General features: G+C 33.0%; 1 protein-coding gene across 1 annotated transcript in view; it reads right to left on the reverse strand.

Moving 5' to 3' along the window:
- Positions 1-10901: 10901 nt before the first annotated feature.
- The window catches only part of LOC124358950 (serine/threonine-protein phosphatase 2B catalytic subunit 2-like), a 266031-nt gene continuing 255111 nt past the window's right edge, over positions 10902-21821 (reverse strand). The window contains exons 8-10 of the mRNA XM_046811235.1: positions 21605-21698; positions 19929-20055; positions 10902-11110 (exon numbers count right to left, since the gene is read on the reverse strand). Coding sequence (XP_046667191.1) covers positions 10917-11110; positions 19929-20055; positions 21605-21698 — 415 coding nt within the window. The 3' untranslated portion in view covers positions 10902-10916. The remainder of the gene's footprint in view (positions 11111-19928; positions 20056-21604; positions 21699-21821) is intronic.

Consider the following 21821-nt stretch of genomic DNA (forward strand, 5'->3'; position numbering starts at 1 on the left):
TTATGTGTTCATATGGAATTATTTAGATAAAGCCATATACTAATCTTGGTCCAATCAAAGGTAAGCCTTGCACCAGAGCCATTTTCCCATTGATCAACCTAACGAAGAGCTGCCTGAAACCCCATTCATCTGAAAAGACTTTTAAGTATTGACTTTATGGCTCAACCTGAAATCTTTAATCTCCGGGAACACTACTTCTCAAAAATAAGTGATTCTGTTTTCTACAATAATTACTTCAATTGAAGTCCAAGATGAAAAACCTTTCATTGGCAAATCTTTGTAGTGATATTGTTATTACCATACTAACTTTTTGACCAGTTACTATACATCTACTTTTAATGCAAGCATGAATAACGTTAGAATAGGTAGAACCAGAGTTGTTAACAAGGGTAAAAAAGGTTTTTTTTTTCAATCGGACATGAATAGATCAGAATTGGCAATGTTGGCACTTTGAGTGTTATGTGTTTATAAGAAAATCATAATAAGTTATAAATAAAAAATATCAGTAGTTTATTTTATAATAAACAGCAAGAGGCCATTGATACAAAAATTACTGAATTTGTAGCACAGTTCGTTTATATGTACGTTGTGTAGTGTGCATGGAAATGATTAACTATGTGGATGGAAAAGTTTTTGAAACTAATTGTCAACATTTTGTCTAAGAGCTGTCCATAGACCTCTTGTTTAGAGGTACAGAATGGATTTAAAAACTATTGAATTCTTAATTTTCTAAAATGTATTAATTAAATACATGCATATGAATAACAATATTTTATCTCCTGTAATAACAATGTTAATTGACATTTTTATGTTGTACTTAACTCTTTGGAACTTGTTAATTCTTAAAATCTGAACTAATTTAATAAGAGGGCACATTTGAAGGAAGTTGTCATACATTTAGTTGATGTTTATGAAGTTTAAGTCCTGTTGTTTGAGTTAGACTGCAGTAGTATTCAGATCACAAATTTGTTTTTCAGGACAACTTTTTCACAGTAGGCTATATGCGAAAAAATATAGCATGTAGTTTTATAACTACTAACTTGAAAATAAGACACATGAGCGTGTTTCTAGTTAGGCAGTATAAACTGTTAGGTGCAGTAATAAAAGAAACAAATTTGGATAAATGTTCAAATTCATTAATTGGCTGTTTGTGTGTGGTTTTTAAACTGTCAACAGAAATTAAAGTTGGCAGATACCAAATTGTGTATGTTATTTTCAATAGTTGAAAAGAAATGGTTAATCTCTGGAATTTGGAAATTTTATTCTTTTGTAAAGATGATCAAGTATTTTGAGAAAAATATTTTAAATATGCTACAACATTTTTTTAAATTAGCATACAGTTAATAAGTAAAGTCTGGCCAAGTTGTTGTATGCTTTTTATTGGGCAAATCAAATAATACTTGTGAAGTTATTTATTCAAAACTTCGTTGTTGGTTTGTTTATAAGATTAGAATAATTTTAACACGACCAAAATTTCAAAATTATGAAATTAATTTTTTTTATATAATTATTTATTATTTAAAGTACTACAGTATTTTTATTATTTTAAAATTGAGTTAAATGTTTTGTTTTAACCAGTTTACATTTTAAAACATGTTCAATTTTTTGCCTAGTAATGATAACATTAGGAAGTTCTTGTGTCAATTAGAGGTTATTTACAAGGTAAACTGAAAACAGTTATGCTTTGTTTGAATAAAAGATTGTTAAATTTGTAATACTTGAGCGTTGTAAAATAGCCTGCACTGTGTGTGTGTGTTGATTTACTAGATTCACAACAAAATGTAGACTAGTTTATAAAACCCATCATTTGAATTTTAAAATTTAAGCGAGTTTTGAGTCTAGTTCTTGCGAAATTTCAAATCTTGCTTTGGACTGGAGCACATTCTCACTTCGCTTAGTTAGATCATCTTACAGGTTAATCCACTCTTATCCACAGATATGTCTTTGTGGAAAGGTCTGTGCAAGGCTAGAAAGAAAAATATTGTATTTAATTTGTCAGCTATCACATTGGATCTTAATTAAGGTTGAGAATAGCTAGATAGATATATGTGGTTGAGGTTGAGTTGTGAATAGCTAGATAGATATATGTGGTTGAGGTTGAGAATAGCTAGATAGATATATGTGGTTGAGGTTGAGAATAGCTAGATAGATATATGTGGTTGGTGTTGTTGCAACTCTTGTCATTCAGTGTTAGTCAGATGTTTTGGTTTTTATTTATTTCAGTTATATAAATTTTTAACATTGATGTCCGTGTTTAGGGTATACATTAGTTTGACCTCGAGCTTACACAGTTTTTCAAGCTTGTCATTTTTTAAATTTGGATCGCTTATTTTTACATTTTTTAGTTGCCATGCTGTGAGTTAAGCATTTTTTGTTTTAAAATTAATATGTAAGATGTTGTTTTTCTTTTTTAGTGGTGACGTAGTAGTTGTTTTATTTCAAAGTTAAGTTTGTGTGAATATGCAATGGACTTTCACTTAGCGTTTTATGTCGACAGGTGCAGCAGCTAATCTGAGGAAAGGAAGTCATTACGTAACAAGATTCGAGCAAATCGGCAAGATGGCACGTGTCTTCTCTGTCTTGAGGTATGAGCTAAATGTTTCAAAATGATGTAGATTTATAATTTGTCGAAGACAAAGATTTTATTTAGAAGATAAACAACAAAAATTAAGGCTCAAGTCAAATGAATACTCATTCAAAATATAAAAATAACGTAGTATTGACTTTTGGTAAACTTCTTTTATAGGCATACTGCAGAGGAATATTTTTAAAGTGGTTTCATGGAATTAAAATTTCTTAATATAAAATCTTAAAAATTAAAATAGATACGCTAAATAAAAGTGAGTTTATTTTGAAAGTAGTAAACTGGGTAAGTGAAAGCAGAGCTCTATATAGCAATTTATTTTAAAGTGTATTTCATGTAAAATATTTTGTTTTATTGGAAAATGTAATCTTTAGTGAGGGACATAGTTTTATAAAATGTGTATATTGTTTTATGTATTATTAAGTTTGCCTACTTTAAAGTAATTTTTAAAATTAACATTTTTATTGTTTTTTTATTTTTTGTAAAAAAGGTAATTTTGACGAGATTTTGTTCTATATTTTATCACGGTTTTTTATTTTGATTGTATTCTTATTCTGTATGACAACTTTAATATAACTTTGGCAGTAAATTTACCAGTGTAGCGATATTTCTGCTTTGAAAATTGTGCTGATTTTAAAAAGCAATATTGTGTAGCTTTATTTGTGCATTTGTTAATTTGTGCATTATTTTTTGGGTCAAGATTTTAAAAATTCCAAGCTACCAGTATTCTTTTGTGGCCTTTTTTTTAAAAAATGATGCTCTTCTGGTACACTGTAATTAAAACTTTGAATTAAAAATACCAGATCAAATTTTAATAAGCTATTTTGATTGTTGAAATCATACAAAGTTATTCTGTTTATTCTTTTTTAAAAAAATATTAAATTCTTCCTGAAATCTCAATTAAAAAATTCCTCTGTTGAGTTTGTCCATTAATACAAAAAATTGAATCATTGTTGATTTAAAAAATACATTGTTTTAAATAAAAATATAAATACTTTGTTTTTTAGAGGTTTGGGAGTCACCAGCTAAAGTCTTCTTAATGTTAAAGTTTTACTATACACTAAATTAATTAAGCAAACTTTTCTTAAGAATTTCATTATTGGCTCTTGGTCATTTGTGTCCCCCCCCCCCCCCCCCCCACCCCCCCCCCCCCCCACCCCCCCCCCCCCCCACCCCCCCCCCCCCCCACCCCCCCCCCCCCCCACCCCCCCCCCCCCCCACCCAGTGGCCATGTGTTTCGGTAGAACATACCATTTTGTTTAGTCATTGTTTAGTCGTCATCATGGAGTCGTGGAGTGTGCAACACCGTGTGTTTACTTACGACAGTTTTGTTCGTAATAATTGAGAGTATTGTTGCAGTTCAGCGCGAGTTTCGTCGTCATTTCAATCTTGCGAGAAATATAACAGTGTACCCACCCGTAACACCATTTTACGTTGGGTTCAATCATTTCGTTCAGTAGGAACAGTGATAAAATAAACGACCGCCAGGGGCTCATCGCACTGTACGCACTCCAGAAAATGTGGAAAGAGTTCGGCAAGCCATACTCCGTAGTCCTGGTCGATCTGTTAGGAGACATTCTTCTGAACTGAAACATCAGTAATCGGTCAGTAAAGCGTATTTTACATAACGATCTAGGATTTCATCCCTACAAAATTGCCATGGTTCAACAATTGAATCCTGGCGATTATGTTAAAGCGGCTAAATTTTGCTCGAGAAATGAAGGCCATTACTTGACCAAAATGAAAACATCATTTTTGTTTACGGACAGATGAAGCACATTTTCATTTGAATGGTACCGTTAATCAGCAGAACTTTCGTTATTGGTCAGATGAAAATCCAAAATTAAATGCATGAGACACCATTACACAGTCCCAAGGTGACAGTTTGGTGTGCTGTGGAGCAGTACAGTTGTTATTTGGTCCATACTTTTTTTGAAGACGACAACGGGACCACTGTAACTGTAACCTCGGAACGTTATAGACAGATGTTCACTGAATTCTTCCTACTTGAACTAAGAAGAAAACATATTCCTATCCCGGCAAGTATGGTTTCAGCAGGATGGGGCAACAGCTCACACAGCAAGAAATTCAATGGAAGCAATTCGGGCTGTTTTTCGTGGGTCGCATCATTTCTCGGTTTGGTGACATTGATTGGCCTCCTCGTTCCCCAGACCTCTCCATGTGCGACTACTTCTTGTGGGGTTTCATCAAGTCACGTGTTTACCAGCATATTAAACCACGTACACTTCAAGAACTAAAGGAAGCAATTCGTGTGTGGGAAGTCGAACAAATTGGCAGGGCAATGTTAAGAAAGAGTAGAAGCCAACTTCCGAGAGCGCCTTGTAAAGTGCATCGCTGAAAACGGCCGTCACCTGTCAGATGTTGTTTTTCAAACATTAATTTTCTAAAATGGTAAGATTATGTGAATATTATTCTGTAAAATAAATGTTTTTTTTTATGCACAGGTAACGACATATTGCTTTTTTGAAAAACCGTTCATCCTTTCTGCCTCACCCTTTATAGTCCACTTCTCTCAACGAGAATTTAATCAATTGAATATAATTTTTGTATTTTGTATACATTGTTCTAAACATTGTGCTGACATCGTGCTACACAAGGTTAGGTGGACAACAGCAAATAACACATCTTCTATTTTTTTCATATTAAATTTCTTTGATATCGTCCATGATATTTCTCAATGTATTTTATATAGTAATAAACAAAACAAAAGTACTATTAGCTTATTATTTTTTCCTAAATGCTGTCGCTAGACTAGAGATGATTTTAGTTTAAGATATCATCAGCTGGAATGTTTTTATGGGAGTTACTATTTACATGAGTTACTTCGTTATTATTTATAAAATAGTTTTGAATTTCCTTAAGAGTTTTATTTCAGAATTTTAGCTTTTTATTAAATTATAATACAGGTCAGAAATAGGTAAAATACCTACAAGGACTCTTTTATAGACCCTATAAAAATCACCTGTTAAAGTACTTGTTTGACTTTGCCAGATTTTTAGGGCTTTTTAGCAGCAAAAAAAAACAAAACAACACATTTTTCATTCCTGCATTTTTTTCGTACAAAGTACATGTGCAAGTTTTTTATCTTGTAATTTTTTATTGTTATTTGAGAGAGTTTATTAAAAAGTACTATGCTTTTAAAAATGTGAAAAAAGTTAACATATAAGCTTTTAAAACTTTTCACAACATAGAAAGTAATTGTAATTATAATTTTCTTATTTTTTAGCTTTTGCTGAAAAAAATATATAATATGTTACAATATGTTAATTTACTTTCAACATATGCTTGAAAAACTCCTAAAAATGTGTAGCACTACAAGTAAATATAGTTGGCACTTAAAGAGTTAAACCTTCATCATATCCTTACATTAATAGTGGTGACCAACCTGAGTGATGGTGTAACAATTTACACAATGACAAGAGAAACAGGAATCGCAAGATAAGTGTGGTGTAAAATAATGAGATTCAGAGAAATCTCATAAGTTTATTTGTCACAGAATTGTTTCCTTCTCTTTTTTTATCCTCTCATATTTAATTAAAACCCTAAGGATCTGTACTTATTTATTTTTGAAAGGTTCAAATTAATAATAAACTATTCTAGGACTTCTCTAAAATATTCACAGTGCCATATTTGATCGTTTTGGTTTGTAGTTGTCCTTGGATTAACCAACAATATTAAGTTACCTCTCTGTCATTAATACCTTTATCACTCCAGATAATCAACAGTTGACTGCATTAAGAGTTTATTATTAAAGAAGTTTAGTAATAAAAGTGTTACTTCCACAGAATTTTATTTCAAAAGCGTTTTTGCCAAATAGGGTCCCATCAGTCATTGCAGAAAATGCATTTAAGATTGTTTGGACTACTAAAGGCTCAGAAATTGTATTTGAATTTTTTATTTATTATACTGTTAAGTTTGTGTCTTTATTGATCAATGTATTAACTCGATATATTCTTAACCAAAAAACTTCTTACATCTTGTTTCAATACATAATTTTAAAGCAGGTTTTTTTAAGTAAACTATGAAGTAACATCAAACTCAGTGCTTTATACGCTCTTTAAGGTTAACAGTAGAGATATTATATTATGACAAAGCATTTTAAGGTTAAAATTTTCAACCAGCATCTTTCTTTTTGTTCCAGAAAGATTTGTAAACAACTGACACAAGACTACTGAACTACAGACATCTTTTGTTAGTAAGCGTGGTTAGTTATTAGAAGAAGTGACAGTTAGTTGTCTAAAAATGTATTACTAAAAAACGATTTTTTTAAATCTATTAAATTACACTGTAATAATAGATTTCATAGTAAAACTAATCCCAGACACAGATAGCCATTATTTTTATTCAAATAGGATTTATTATACCTAAAGTTAATTATTTCCCTAAATTGCGGGAAAATAAAGGTCAGTTTAATCCTACATCTGGTAAACTGCTAGGAACTAGTTTTAAAATATTTTCTCAAGGGCAAGCAATTGATTTCCAGTTTTTCTAGGTGTAATCTGTTTAAATTTAAGTTTGCTATATTACTCTAGTCAGAGTGTTTTACAAGTCAATTTTATTTGTAATTTACTGACTAACAACTGTGTAAAGTACAACAGTAAATATACAACATTACAACAAACATTGAATTGCTGATACTCCTTGTTCAATTCAAGAAAACATACAAATGGGGGATTTAAGGAATACATTTATTTGTTGAGTTAAATCATTAAAAAAAGGAATTCATATCTCAACCAGAACATGTTTCTTATTTACAAAACCCATTACACATACCTTCACAAACATTGTTTACATTATGAAGTAATTGCTACTTTCTACTCTCTGTGAAGTAATTCAAGAACATTAGTTTTCATACTTCAACAATATTTGCTGTGTTTTTTATATTTAATTTATCTGTAATCATTTTATGAAATATATTATTTCAAAACTGACTGTCAGATACTGGACAAAATATTTAGAATTTCATTAACTTTTTTGCTCATCTTATCTTGTACTAAAATACATAAAATGTATTAAAATTTTATATTTTTTACAAAATGTAATGAATAAAAAGTAATGTAAAGCTAATAATTAAATGATGCATTGAAAATATTTGTAAATGTTTGAATATAAATATGTATTTTTGTTTAAAAATTATAAAATTTTACTTTTTTGTAATTTGTTTCAAAGTGGAAATGTTTTAATTGCTGTGCAAAATATCCTACTTTACACATTTGGTACAAAATCAATTTCAAAAAATGTACTTGTATTTTTTTGTTAAGACTTCACTTTATAAATTATGTCTGTTTATTAATAATGCAAACAAAGTACACAGCATGTTTATTTGAAAAGCCTGACTTACAAAATACATGTAAAGAAAATATTGTTTATTTTCTATGCTAGGCAGACTGACTTAGGAAATTTCCTAGAAATATATATCAGTAATAGGATTTTGAATCTTCTGAGTTGTAATGAAATTTCAAATTACACTTAACACTGCATTGTGGATTCAATTGCAATGTAAGTGTACACTAAATAATATAAATGAAAAATAAGTGATTATGATCAGTCCAAGTTTAGAAAACAACTGCAGCTAGTGACGTAACAACCCTGTAGCTAGTGATGTATCAGTTTCCATACTTGGTTCCCAGCTCACTGGTTCTTTGAAAAAAAAAATTGGAACTAAGGATAAATAACTAGAATCCTAATGTAAATCTATTAATCTTTCATTTAGTTCCTCCATGACAACTAATGACCTTACAAATTAACTGTTTGGAGAACATGCGAAAATTATATTGCCAGGCAAAATTAATGTAGCAAAATTAATTGAGGCAATTTTCATTATTTTACTAATGTTATTGTACCTTTGGTTTTTAATGCTGATCGTCTTAGTTCCTGAGTCAACACACTGAAAGTTGTACATGATTAATTTGATTAACTTTGTTCCAATAACATCTTCTTTCATTTAATACCTAGTTTATGTATGTTACAACATTTGTACTGTTGTACTAACAATAGATAAGTACTTTCAAAAGATTCAAGATACAAGATGTCTTTATTAGTCACTAAGCAACATTACAAGTTACAATAGACATCGGTCAAGCTATTAGGCAGTAATAAGCAAAAAAAAAAAAATAATTTTAGCATTAAAGACTTCTTTTAACACGTTCACACCCCATCAGGTACACGCGATCTGTCACAATCTTTCGTAAAGCGTGTTCATGGGGTACACGTTGTTATGCAATGTATTGTGTTTTAATTATTTGCCTGCCTTGGTTTGTTAACCCTTCAACGCGTTTTGCCGTACTAGGTACGTCATGACACTTTTACTTGAGATCGCGTTTTGCCGTACTGAGTACGTCATGGAGTAGTCGGTTATTTTTGTAGCTGTAACAGACGACTATCGAATGTTTTCAATGAAAAATGTATACCAATCGAAAGGAGAAGATTCAAACTTTCGATTAATTGAGTCGATATCTCGAAAAATCGATCTTTAGAAAAAATATCTGAGAAATCAGCTGCATTCAAGACGACGTCATTGCCGTGCAGCCGATCGTTTGTCAGCTTACGTTTGTTGTTGTTTACAGTCATTGTTAGTATGATGGTTATGTTCAACTGACATATTTTTGTGTGTTTTACGTTCCTTTGTTTAGTTATTATTATTAGTTTTACAAGCTAACTATATTGTTTTGAAGAAGGAAATCCCGTTTTGACAGGAACAATTTGTTGTGTTTTATAAACATGAGTTGGGGATGGTTTTTAGGTTAGCTAGCTTTTAGGGAAATTAACCTAAAGTAGGTTAATTTTGTTTAATTTGGCTAATTTTAAACACTAACAACATAGAAGTATAATAAAATAATTATAAACTTGGGTAATTTGCTTATATTATTTATAAAACACAAAATCTCTAAAAAACCGCCAGAAAAATCAACGCAGGAGGGAGTATGACCATGAAAAAAAAATAACGCGTTGAAGGGTTAAATTTAAGCCAGCGCTGAAATAAATACCCCATTGGGCGCACGATTGCTTAATGTTTTTGTACCCCAAGGGGTACAAAAGAAAATTGGAAAAAACATAGTGAAATAATTTTGTTGTGCAAATGTGTGAAGCCTATACATACTTTTCTCGTTATACTTAGATATTTAATGTAAAAACCCGACTGAAAAATTCAACAGCAAATAAAAAAGTCCAGAAAAAATGTCATTAAATTTATTTATACATTAGTTTATTTATAATATTGACCTAATTTGACCGTCACTTGGGTAGAACAGATATTGAAATATTTTAAAATACACACTTTTTCTAAAAGTATGAATTTTCATTTCCTAATTCCATAAGTGTTTTAAAGGAATAAGATTTTGAACCAAGAACTGGGAACCAACTTATGAAGAAAAACAGAAACTGACTCATCACTTACACTAACTACATTAAACGTTATATAATATTTTGTAATATTCCATTCATATTTGGCGTTATTTCTATTTTTGGAGTACATGAGAATTTGGGAAAAAATTTACTTATTTAAAAAAATCTTTGATTGCAAATCAAAACTATTAGCAAAAAATATATTTTATGCACCATATTAACTGTTTTGATGTTTATCATAATGATAATCAGATATAAAACAATACAAAGAATCTTCAAATCTTGTCAGAAATGCTGATAATTTTATACAATAAAATTCTAGTATAGTAATTTCTCACTTCTTACACAATTAGAGATGAGTAAATTAATAAATGTTTTTTTACAAAGCCAAAGCATTAATTTGCTTTTTTTTATCAAAGTACTTAAGACTAGTGTTATATTTGATTAGTGCCTAGGCCAACAACATGTTGAACTGAAAATTTTGGATAATATTTTTAAGACCACATATGTTTGATACCTATATGTTCATAATAAAATAGTCTTCCTTTACTTAGACTTAAGTTGCTAATATGGATAAATAAAATAAAATTTAATAACAAATTTTTGTTTTTACTTCTAGATAGATTAACCAATAAAAAGAGAAAGATTGTTATAAAATACCCACAAATTGAAATATTTATTAAATTCTTAATAAAGCTGATAGAAAAAATAGGTTTTTTCTATAGCAACATCTTAAAGAATTTGATTTCATGTTTTCGTTGTAAAACATTTAAATAAAATATTTTGGAAATAAAATACAAAAACATTGGAAATAAGTTTTTAAATGATTATTTTATGAACTACTTATAGGAAATACATATAAATTTTACCCTTTGAATTTTTGAAGATTGTAAATTAATACATAAACTAGTGGTAATAAACTGCCACCTAAGAGAGTTGAGTACTAATCACTTATTTTGCTACTATTTTATAAAAGTAAATATATTAATGATCGTTTAAGGCAAAATACATATAACCAAAATAAATATAACCCAGTATGCGTATTATAAGATAATTGCAATGTACAAAATGATGACGTACCTTCTTCTAATGCGTCGTCTCCATCTGACATAAGTTCGTCGTCCGAGCAGATGTTCAGCACGTTCACCAACATCTCCGTCACTGCAATAAGTCATTACGCAATCATATCAAATGCCCAACTAACTAAAAGAACACACTGTTACTAAACAGAGTACCTGTCTCAAAATCTGTTATTTCTAAATTTTTATGACATATGAGGCATGTCCTTTAAGTAAGTATAGTATTCATATATAAAAAAATAAAGTAACTTTTTGTTACAATTTTATTTTTTACATGAAAGCTCACACTATTTCTACTTTCTTGATAATTGCCATCAATATTAAGGCTCTTATCATAACTAATGGAACCTTTTGTATAACGTCTTCATAGAAGTATGAGTGAGGCCTAATGCTACAGTGACTGCAACGTTATCATTTTGATGCTATTATCATTGTTGCGGCACTGACCTTCAAAATGCTCTTCCTATTGATAAAACAAATTATAGTCACTGGGCACTAAATTGGGGCTGTTTGGGGGATTATCAAATTGCTCCTAGCAAAATGTTGTGATAAGATCTTGAGTTCATTTTGCCGCAGATGGACAGATATTGTCATACAGTGAAAAAAAATGTTTCTCAATAGAAATATCATAAAGAACACTTTTCGAAAGTGTTATGACTTTAGTCATAATGTTTTGTCTATACACTTCACAATTCTGAGTGTATTTGAACTGCCCACAGTGACAAAAAAAACAAATAACAGCCCCTATATCACAGTGAACTGAATTGTTAATTGGCGGGGGCATTTGAAATATGTATAAATAGATGTTAAAACAATCTGTTTTTATTGTAACTGCGTCTGTAGCTTGCTAATAGATAAATATAGACAGTGCGCCCACGCAGACACCAACCACAGAGCCAAATGTTCCTCCTATATGTATCATTCTTAATCATCCACTTGTTCAGATTGTTTTTGTTCTTTGGAACAAAAAGCTAGCAACAACCTTACAGAGCAAAGCTGTTCAGAGTAGCCAAGGAGCTGAGCGCCAGTTTGCTTGGTATAAGTGCATAACCTGTTTTTCATGAAATCGTTAAAAGAATGTTTTCTAAGAATGAAATTGATTGTCCACTGGTCTAATTTTGGTGGATTTTGAAATAGGAGGATATCAAAATAACTAAAAAAAGGAAACACAATCGCTTACTTTAACACATGAAATAGTATGTATCCATTTAGATAAATCATTTTAACTATAAATATTCTCAATAATGTCACATATTCACTATATACTAGGTGTGTTTCTAAAAAATGGCAATTCTTAAGTTTCAAAAGTTTGGAGAATCTGATTCTCAAGATTTTTATTTATTATCTTGGTACTCATGCTTCTGAGGTATAATAACATTTTCAGCTGTATTCATTGTCAGCGGCAGCTGCTAAGGTTAGACGTGTTTTATGAACTCAGCAATTTTATTTAGTTAAAAAATGTATCAAAGAATTTGTAACAAAATTGTTGTGTAAAAAAAAATAAAGTTGACAGAGTGGGGCATATGATAACATAGGTCTATGATGAGTCTGCTATGAATAAAACAAGGGTTTTCAAATGGTATAAACGTTTAAAAATGTAAAAGAATTCTTCTTCTTCTGTTTCTAAGGAGCTACTCATTGCTTGCCATGCCTTAAGTCACAAGGGCGTTTTTCACACCCTGGAAGTATACAATGAGGTCAGACAGGCTTTGGTGTCTACAGTTCCACAAACCGCCTAAAACACCAATCAAATCCTCTTGGGGAAAACAATACTACACCTAATAACATCATTTTATAGTTTGAACATTTTTCTCTTCCAGACCTGCCAAAAGACTCAGACACAGAGGTATTCCACTCACTCCTTTCAAGTGAACTATGTTTATCTGGCTTTGTCTCAAATATACAATATTAAACTCAATAAAATAATATTCTTGTTCGAACGAACACTGTTCTCTTTCAAACCTGCCAATAGACTCAGACACAGAGGTATTCCACTCACTCCTTTCAAGTGAACTATGTTCATCTGGTTTTGTCTCAAAAATACAATATTGAACCCAATAATATCATCCTCTTGTTTGAACACTGTTCTCTTCCAGACCTGCCAATAGACTCAGACACTGTTGTATTCCACTCACTCCTTTGTAGTGAACTAAGCCCATCTGGCTTTGTCTCAACACAATATTATACTCAATAACATCATCTTCTTGTTTGAACACTGTTCTCTTCCAAACCTGCCAATAGACTCAGACACTGTGGTATTCCACTCACTCCTTTCAAGTGAACTAAGCCCATCTGGCTTTGTCTCAGCAATACAATATTATACTCAATAACATCATCTGCTTGTTTGAACACTGTTCTCTTCCAAACCCGCCAATAGACTCAGACATTGAGGTATCAACTCACTCCTTTAAAGTGAACTAAGCCCATCTGGCTTTGTCTCAACAATACAATATTATACTCAATAACATCATCTTCTTGTTTGAACACTGTTCTCTTCCAAACCTGCCAATAGACTCAGACACTGTGGTATTCCACTCACTCCTTTCAAGTGAACTAAGCCCATCTGGCTTTGTCTCAGCAATACAATATTATACTCAATAACATCATCTTCTTGTTTGAACACTGTTCTCTTCCAAACCTGCCAATAGACTCAAGACACAGAGGTATTCCACTCACTCCTTTCAAGTGAACTATGTTTATCTGGCTTTGTCTCAAATATACAATATTAAACTCAATAAAATAATATTCTTGTTCGAACGAACACTGTTCTCTTTCAAACCTGCCAATAGACTTAGACACAGAGGTATTCCACTCACTCCTTTCAAGTGAACTATGCCCATCTGGCTTTGTCTCAACAATACAATATAAAACTCAATAAAATAATATTCTTGTTCGAACGAACACTGTTCTCTTTCAAACCTGCCAATAGACTTAGACACAGAGGTATTCCACTCACTCCTTTCAAGTGAACTATGTTCATCTGGCTTTGTCTCAACAATACAATATAAAACTCAATAAAATAATATTCTTGTTCGAACGAACACTGTTCTCTTTCAAACCTGCCAATAGACTTAGACACAGAGGTATTCCACTTACTCCTTTCAAGTGAACTATGCCCATCTGGCTTTGTCTCAACAATACAATATAAAACTCAATAAAATAATATTCTTGTTCGAACGAACACTGTTCTCTTTCAAACCTGCCAATAGACTTAGACACAGAGGTATTCCACTCACTCCTTTCAAGTGAACTATGTTCATCTGGTTTTGTCTCAAAAATACAATATTGAACTCTATAATATCATCCTTCTTGTTTGAACACTGTTCTCTTCCAGACCTGCCAATAGACTCAGACATTGAGGTATTCAACTTACTCCTTTAAAGTGAACTAAGCTCATCTGGCTTTGTCTCAACAATACAATATTATACTCAATAACATCATCTTCTTGTTTGAACACTGTTCTCTTCCAAACCTGCCAATAGACTCAGACATTGAGGTATCAACTCACTCCTTTAAAGTGAACTAAGCCCATCTGGCTTTGTCTCAACAATACAATATTATACTCAATAACATCATCTTCTTGTTTGAACACTGTTCTCTTCCAAACCTGCTAATAGACTCAGACATTGAGGTATCAACTCACTCCTTTAAAGTGAACTAAGCCCATCTGGCTTTGTCTCAACAATACAATATTATACTCAATAACATCATCTTCTTGTTTGAACACTGTTCTCTTCCAAACCTGCCAATAGACTCCGACACTGTGGTATTCCACTCACTCCTTTCAAGTGAACTAAGCCCATCTGGCTTTGTCTCAGCAATACAATATTATACTCAATAACATCATCTTCTTGTTTGAACACTGTTCTCTTCCAAACCTGCTAATAGACTCAGACATTGAGGTATCAACTCACTCCTTTAAAGTGAACTATTTCCATCTGGCTTTGTCTCAACAATACAATATTATACTCAATAACATCATCTTCTTGTTTGAACACTGTTCTCTTCCAAACCTGCCAATAGACTCAGACACTGTGGTATTCCACTCACTCCTTTCAAGTGAACTAAGCCCATCTGGCTTTGTCTCAGCAATACAATATTATACTCAATCAGTCATGTGAATAAAAGCTTGACTCGGCGAGTGTCTACTCCAATATCGTTTTTTTGCGAGCGCCCACTCGACCGTCAGGTGAATAAAACCAGCCGACTCGACTCACCCACGAGTGCCTACTCTCCAACGATGAGGCGGTATGTGACTCCGAGTAGACACTCTTGTTTTGAGGTGAATAAAAACCAAAGCCTACTCGCTACATCGAGTGCCTACTCTCAAACAAGTGAGTCTCATCAGTAGCAGACTCGCAACCCCTGAGTTGCGCATCATGCGGTAACCATCTGGGGTTCCGAGAGATGCAATACGCATTGTATCTTTGTCTTGCAGAAGAGGGCAATGCGAATTGTTTCTGGCATTCGTCAAAGAGACTCTTGTAAATCTGTTTTTAAAAAGCTTGAAGTTCTGACATTTCCTTGTGTTTACATTTTTTACACTTTGATGTTTTTTAAGCAGAACCATGGTATTTTTCAATCTCTTGTCCCTCAATCTGGATATAACCTACGAAACAAACAAAAACTGAATATTCCTTATCATACCACTTCCTTCTATAAGCATCACACCTATTACAGTGCCATATCATTGTTTAACGCTCTCCCTGATCACCTTAAATCTAACTTGGATCTAAACTATTTTAAAAGAAAGCTCAAGTCATTTCTAATTGAAAATTGTTTTTATTCTATAGAAGAGTATATTAACGGTAGATAGAGTACCATACATAGATTGTTAGTAGTTTTTAGTTATATTTACTTTGACGCAAGCCAATGCATGTACTTATGTTATTATGGCAATAAAGAAATTTTGACTTTGACTTTGACTTTGAGTGCACACGCTTCAGTTATGGCTGAATGTATGCCAGTTAGAGCTCGAAAAATTTACAAAGTCAGAAGAGAATCGCGTGAGGACGACTATCGTTCGCTTTACAGATTTAGTAGGGAGAGTGTTTTGTGGTTAACCGAACATTTTTTGGGAGAAGATGAAGAACGTCGCGGTGGAGCCTTAACAAACGTTAACCGAATGAAAATGTTTCTACGGTATTTGGGTGACCCAGGCTTTCAATTTGGAGTAGGAGAGGACATCGGAGTCCACAGATCAACTGTATCCAAGACAATTTTTTCAGTTAGGACTGCAGTTCTAAACAAGGCTGATATATGGATTAAGTTTCCGACAACCGAAGAAGAAATGGAAGTGGAGAAAGCCAAGTGGCAAACAAACTACAGTTTCCCGAATTCAATAGGTGCAATTGATTGCACTCAAATCCCCATTGTAAAGCCGTTTTTACACGGGGATGAGTATATCAACAGAAAACGATTTGCAAGTGTTAACGTTCAGGCTACTTGCAATGGATTAGAAGAGTTTACCAGTGTCGATGCTTCTTGGCCTGGCTCCGTTCACGATTCCAGAATTTGGAAAAATTCAGATGTTTACCGTGTAATGGAAAGAAATGTGGGGGAATCGCTGTTAATTGCAGACTCAGGATACGGGATCGCCCCATGGTTAATGACGCCGTTTTCCCCACCTGCAACACCTGTTCAAGTGTCTTTTAACAGATGTTTGACCAAAGAACGAGTTACTATTGAAAGATGTTTTGGTCAGATGAAACAGCGATTCCCTATTCTCCAACACAAATTAAGAATTAAGTTGGAGAACATTCCATCCTTTATTATTTGCTGTTTTATTTTACACAACACAGCGAAACGCCTAAATGATGAAGATTTTGAAGCCGTCACTGAACAGCCTGGCGAAGAAAACAATTTTGAAGATGAAATTCCTCACTACGGAGAGTGCCAAATAAGGCGATTGGGACAAGCTAGAAGAATGCAACTGGCAAATGTAATCTACCAGCAACATTTGTAAAAAGTTCTGTAAGACTTGTCTTTAATGTTAAGAGTTTGTTTCCAGGAACAGAGTAATTAAATTCCCTCTACTGAGGAAACTAATACTTATATTTTATAAATAAATAAATGCTTCCTTATCCTTTATCCTAAAAAAAAAAAAAAAAAAAATTATAGGTACGGGCGTCTGTGTGCCTGGGCCCGTCTGTGCCAGTAAGGCGGCTTCCTAGCTGGGCGGCAAACGCGGCGTCCGACACGGCAGCAAAAATATGATGGGGCATGAGGGTGGCCTAGCTGGGCGTGCGGTGTGTGCCGCCCAGCTAGGACGCCGCCTTACTGGCACAGACGGGCCCAGGCACACAGACGCCCGTACCTATATATATATATATTTTTTTTTTTTTTTTTTTTTTTTTTAGGATAAAGGATAAGGAAGCATTTATTTATTTATAAAATATAAGTATTAGTTTCCTCAGTAGAGGGAATTTAATTACTCTGTTCCTGGAAACAAACTCATTAACATTACGCCACTTTAATCATCATTTGGTCCATCATTTGGGTTTGTTTTGTGGGTTTCGACATTGTTAGCCGCCTTTAGCATCTCTCGCTTTCATTTCATGTCAAGTAACTGCTGAGATTTTCTGAAATACTTCAACTGCTCGAGCAGGACTAAACGCTGCAAATTTGGAGTTGAAAGTTGTTTTGTCTCTTCAGTTTCTGGTAAATTGCTCCTCTTCTTACTGTGTGATGTTTGTACAGAAGTTGAAGCATCCGTTTAAATTTTTCGTTTTTTAGCGGATTGCAATAGGCATACTTCTTCCATTTCCTCTTCATTACTAAAATCTCCATCAGATTCCTCATTTGCAAGCGAAGTTAAGGGTTTTACACCTGCTGCCATTCCTCCTGCCATTCTTACAATTGAAGGATTGGAATCGGCTTCCATGAAATTCAGAAACTCTTCTTCCCATGATTTTAAAACGACCTTTTTATTTCCTGTCCTATTAACGTCGGCCTTCTTCTTAATTCGTGCCTTCATATTTTGAATTTTTTTCCAAAGCTGGCCTTCTGTCATGCATACTTTAAATTCCGCTTCCACTAGCTTCTTTATTTCAAGCATTGCGCACGAGCGCTTTCTTTTGCACTCTGGAATCATAGATTTCTCTAAAATAACTGGAAACCGTTTCAGAATCTTTACAAATTTTGCCTGGTTTTCACTTAAGTCCCAATTTACTTCATTATTTGACTCCCCCATGACTACTTGAAAATTTAAACATATACCAAGCACAGTACACAACACAACTACTGGTTTCCTCTATGTGCAGAACTGGAGTGAAGGGAAAGAGGATACAGAAAGACGCGCAGCTGTCTTTCACGTTACGACTTGTCCAAGGTCACACCCCCTCCCGTTTACAGGCGAGTGCCCACTCGCCAGTATGTGACTCTGGGAGTAGGCACTCGCTTTTCAACAAACCAAGTTTATTCACACGAAATATAAATGTGACTCGAGACTGCGAGTGGACACTCCCCTCGTTGCGAGTGCCTACTTGCAAGTAGCTACTCGATTTTATTCACACCACTCAACAACATCATCTTCTTGTTTGAACACTGCTCTCTTCCAAACCTGCCAATAGACTCAGACACTGTGGTATTCCACTCACTCCTTTCAAGTGAACTAAGCCCATCTGGCTTTGTCTCAGCAATACAATATTATACTCAATAACATCATCTTCTTGTTTGAACACTGTTCTCTTCCAAACCTACCAATAGACTCAGACACTGTGGTATTCCACTCACTCCTTTGTAGTGAACTAAGCCCATCTGGCTTTGTCTCAGCAATACAATATTATACTCAATAACAACTTCTTATTTGAACACTGTTCTCTTCCAGACCTGCCAATAGACTCAGACATTGAGGTATCAACTCACTCCTTTAAAGTGAACTATGCTCATCTGGCTTTGTCTCAACAATACAATATTATACTCAATAACAACTTCTTGTTTGAACACTGTTCTCTTCCAGACCTGCCAATAGACTCAGACATTGAGGTATCAACTCACTCCTTTAAAGTGAACTATGCTCATCTGGCTTTGTCTCAGCAATACAATATTATACTCAATAACAACTTCTTGTTTGAACACTGTTCTCTTCCAGACCTGCCAATAGACTCAGACATTGAGGTATCAACTCACTCCTTTAAAGTGAACTATGCTCATCTGGCTTTGTCTCAACAATACAATATTATACTGTTGAACTATGCCCATCTGGTTAACATTATTTTCTTTTTTGAACACTGTTCTCTTTCAAACCTGCCAATAGACTCCGAGACTGAGATATTCCCCTTACTCCTTTGAAGTAAACTATGCCTATCTAGCTCTTTTTCAACAATACAATATTAATTCCAATAACATTATCTTCATATTTCAACACTGTTCTCTTCCAAACCTGGCCATAAACTCACTCTGTGGTATTCCACTCACTCCTTGCACTTGGCTCTGTCATGACTGACACCAATTTACGTCTGACAGTGGGTTATAAGTATGATAAATTTAATACACAAAACATATGAACAACGTACCATTTTTTATTTTTAACCCTTTAGACACCTTACCATTTTAACCACCATCAATAAAATGGATGTTCCTAAGAAATTAGGGGAAACATACATCAATTTCATATACAACTAGGTTGTGTGCTTATATAATGTAAATTGGCTCTTTACTTTCTTTAACATATTAACATATCGAAAACTATTCAACATCTTTATATTTAATTTTAAGCTAAACATTATTTTTAATTCTTTTGATTAATTACATTACTAGACAACTATTAGAATTGGAACAAAACTTTCTGTATCATTAAATTTTATCCTAATGCTGTAGTGTTTGATATATGCTAACACAAAACTAACAAGCCAAACTTCGTTAGATTGTTGGTAAAAAAAGTATTAATTGCACATTACCTTTCTCTCCTACAAACGGCAATGACCAGGTGAAGACATCCATGAAGTTGGGCAGCCAATACGGGTGAGGAGAGCAGTTGAACTGTCGGATGTTCATCACGTTGTTCTCGTACTTCAGCACTGCAGCCTGAAGCAATTATTCTATTCTATATTTACCATACGAAACATCCTGAGTATTAAAACAATGAGACACAACTCGTAAACCTAAACACCAGCTAGAAATTTGTTAACTATTGTGTTGGTAATGAATAAAATACAGTCCAATCTTGATAATCTGACATTTGCCATTCCGACACGTTCGGTAGTCCAACACGCTCGAAAAAGGCTATCGGCAGTCTGTACTGGCCGCTCAGGCCACTGTAGTACTAGACAAGTGTACAGAATCTTTAAGTGAGAAGAAGCAAAAACTGTTTTTTATTTTTTTATTTTAAAGATGGTATTTTAAGAGTTTTCACTTATGTATTATGTATGCACAGTTTGTTCATTCTACTATAACTAGGTACGTACAATAAAAAAGTTTGTTCTTACAGTAGTGTTTGTTTATTTTCACGTTTCTTATTGATTATAGGTTATTTATGCATTGTGTAAATGGCACCCTTGGTAATCCGGACTCCTTGAAAATCCGACAGAGTGCTGGTCCCATATCTGTCGGATTATCAAGATTGGACTGTAGTTGTAAAGTTTTCCATTGTCTATATTTTTTTAACTTTTCTACGTTGAACTTCCCTGCATTATGATGGATGGATATAACTCAGAATGTATTTGGTTCTAAGGTATGGTCTCATACTATGTGGGGTAATTGCAGTAGGATAAATGAAAATTTACCTGCTCAAAAAAATGTATAAGAATTATTTCAGGTCAAATCCTTTAGACAACTGTAGGCACCTTTTCTTCATGGCTAAGGAAATACCTACGGTAATAAATGTGTACATTTTCGATTTGGTAGTGTACATTATGAAAAAACCAGATAAATTAAACTTCAGATCCAATATTCATAACTACAATACCAGGAATCGAAATAATTTGGAAATTGAATTTAACCGTCTTAGTAAACCCATGAACAGTCACATAGTAATTTCATTAAAAGTTTTCAATAAATAAATACCAATGGTTTATAAATATCCTGACTCAATTTTCAGAAAGAAGCTTTATAGCTGGTTACTTGTTAATTCTTTTTACAGCCTTCAGGAGATTTTTGGAGTTAGTCAAATAAAATTGCTTTTTGAGAATTATTTACTCTTTGATGTTGCTTATCTAAACTCTTTACAGTTGATTTTTTCTTGTTATTTTAAATTAGTCTATAACCTCTTGTTATTATTTATTTGTTATTATTGTTAATTTATTTATAAATATATTATTAATTGTAGAATTTTAGTTTTGTTGATTAATTCAATTGTTTTAAATCTTTTAATTGCCATTTAATTAAAGTAACTTATTTTTAACTAAATTGTTGGCATTATTTTAACTCTTTTTACACCTTAACATACAAAAGTTATCAAATTATAAAAAAATTTGAATTTTAAATGTAATAGTTTATCTGTAATTTATAGTACCTATATCTATATTTATAAGTATATCTAGACTTGGTGATGTGCTGCATTACTGACGTTATTACTTTAAAACAATAAATTTATTGATTGATTGATATTTAGAGAACAGAAATAAACCGTACAAACCTTGTTGTTATAGACATCTAGATAGTTTGGAGCTGAGAAGATTGTGATGAGGGAAGGAAAGCCTGTCGTCTGACTTTTCCTATACATTCGGTACCTGCAAAAAAGATTTACTTTCTTACACAACATGTACGTTTTTAACAAAATTCAATAGGCAAATTATTGCAACCTCACAAAATTTCCAATAAGTATTGTTAATATTTTTCGGTTGCTTCATTAT

The sequence above is a fragment of the Homalodisca vitripennis genome, chromosome 4, assembly GCF_021130785.1.
Source record: "Homalodisca vitripennis isolate AUS2020 chromosome 4, UT_GWSS_2.1, whole genome shotgun sequence".
NCBI classification, from domain to species: Eukaryota; Metazoa; Arthropoda; class Insecta; order Hemiptera; family Cicadellidae; genus Homalodisca; species Homalodisca vitripennis.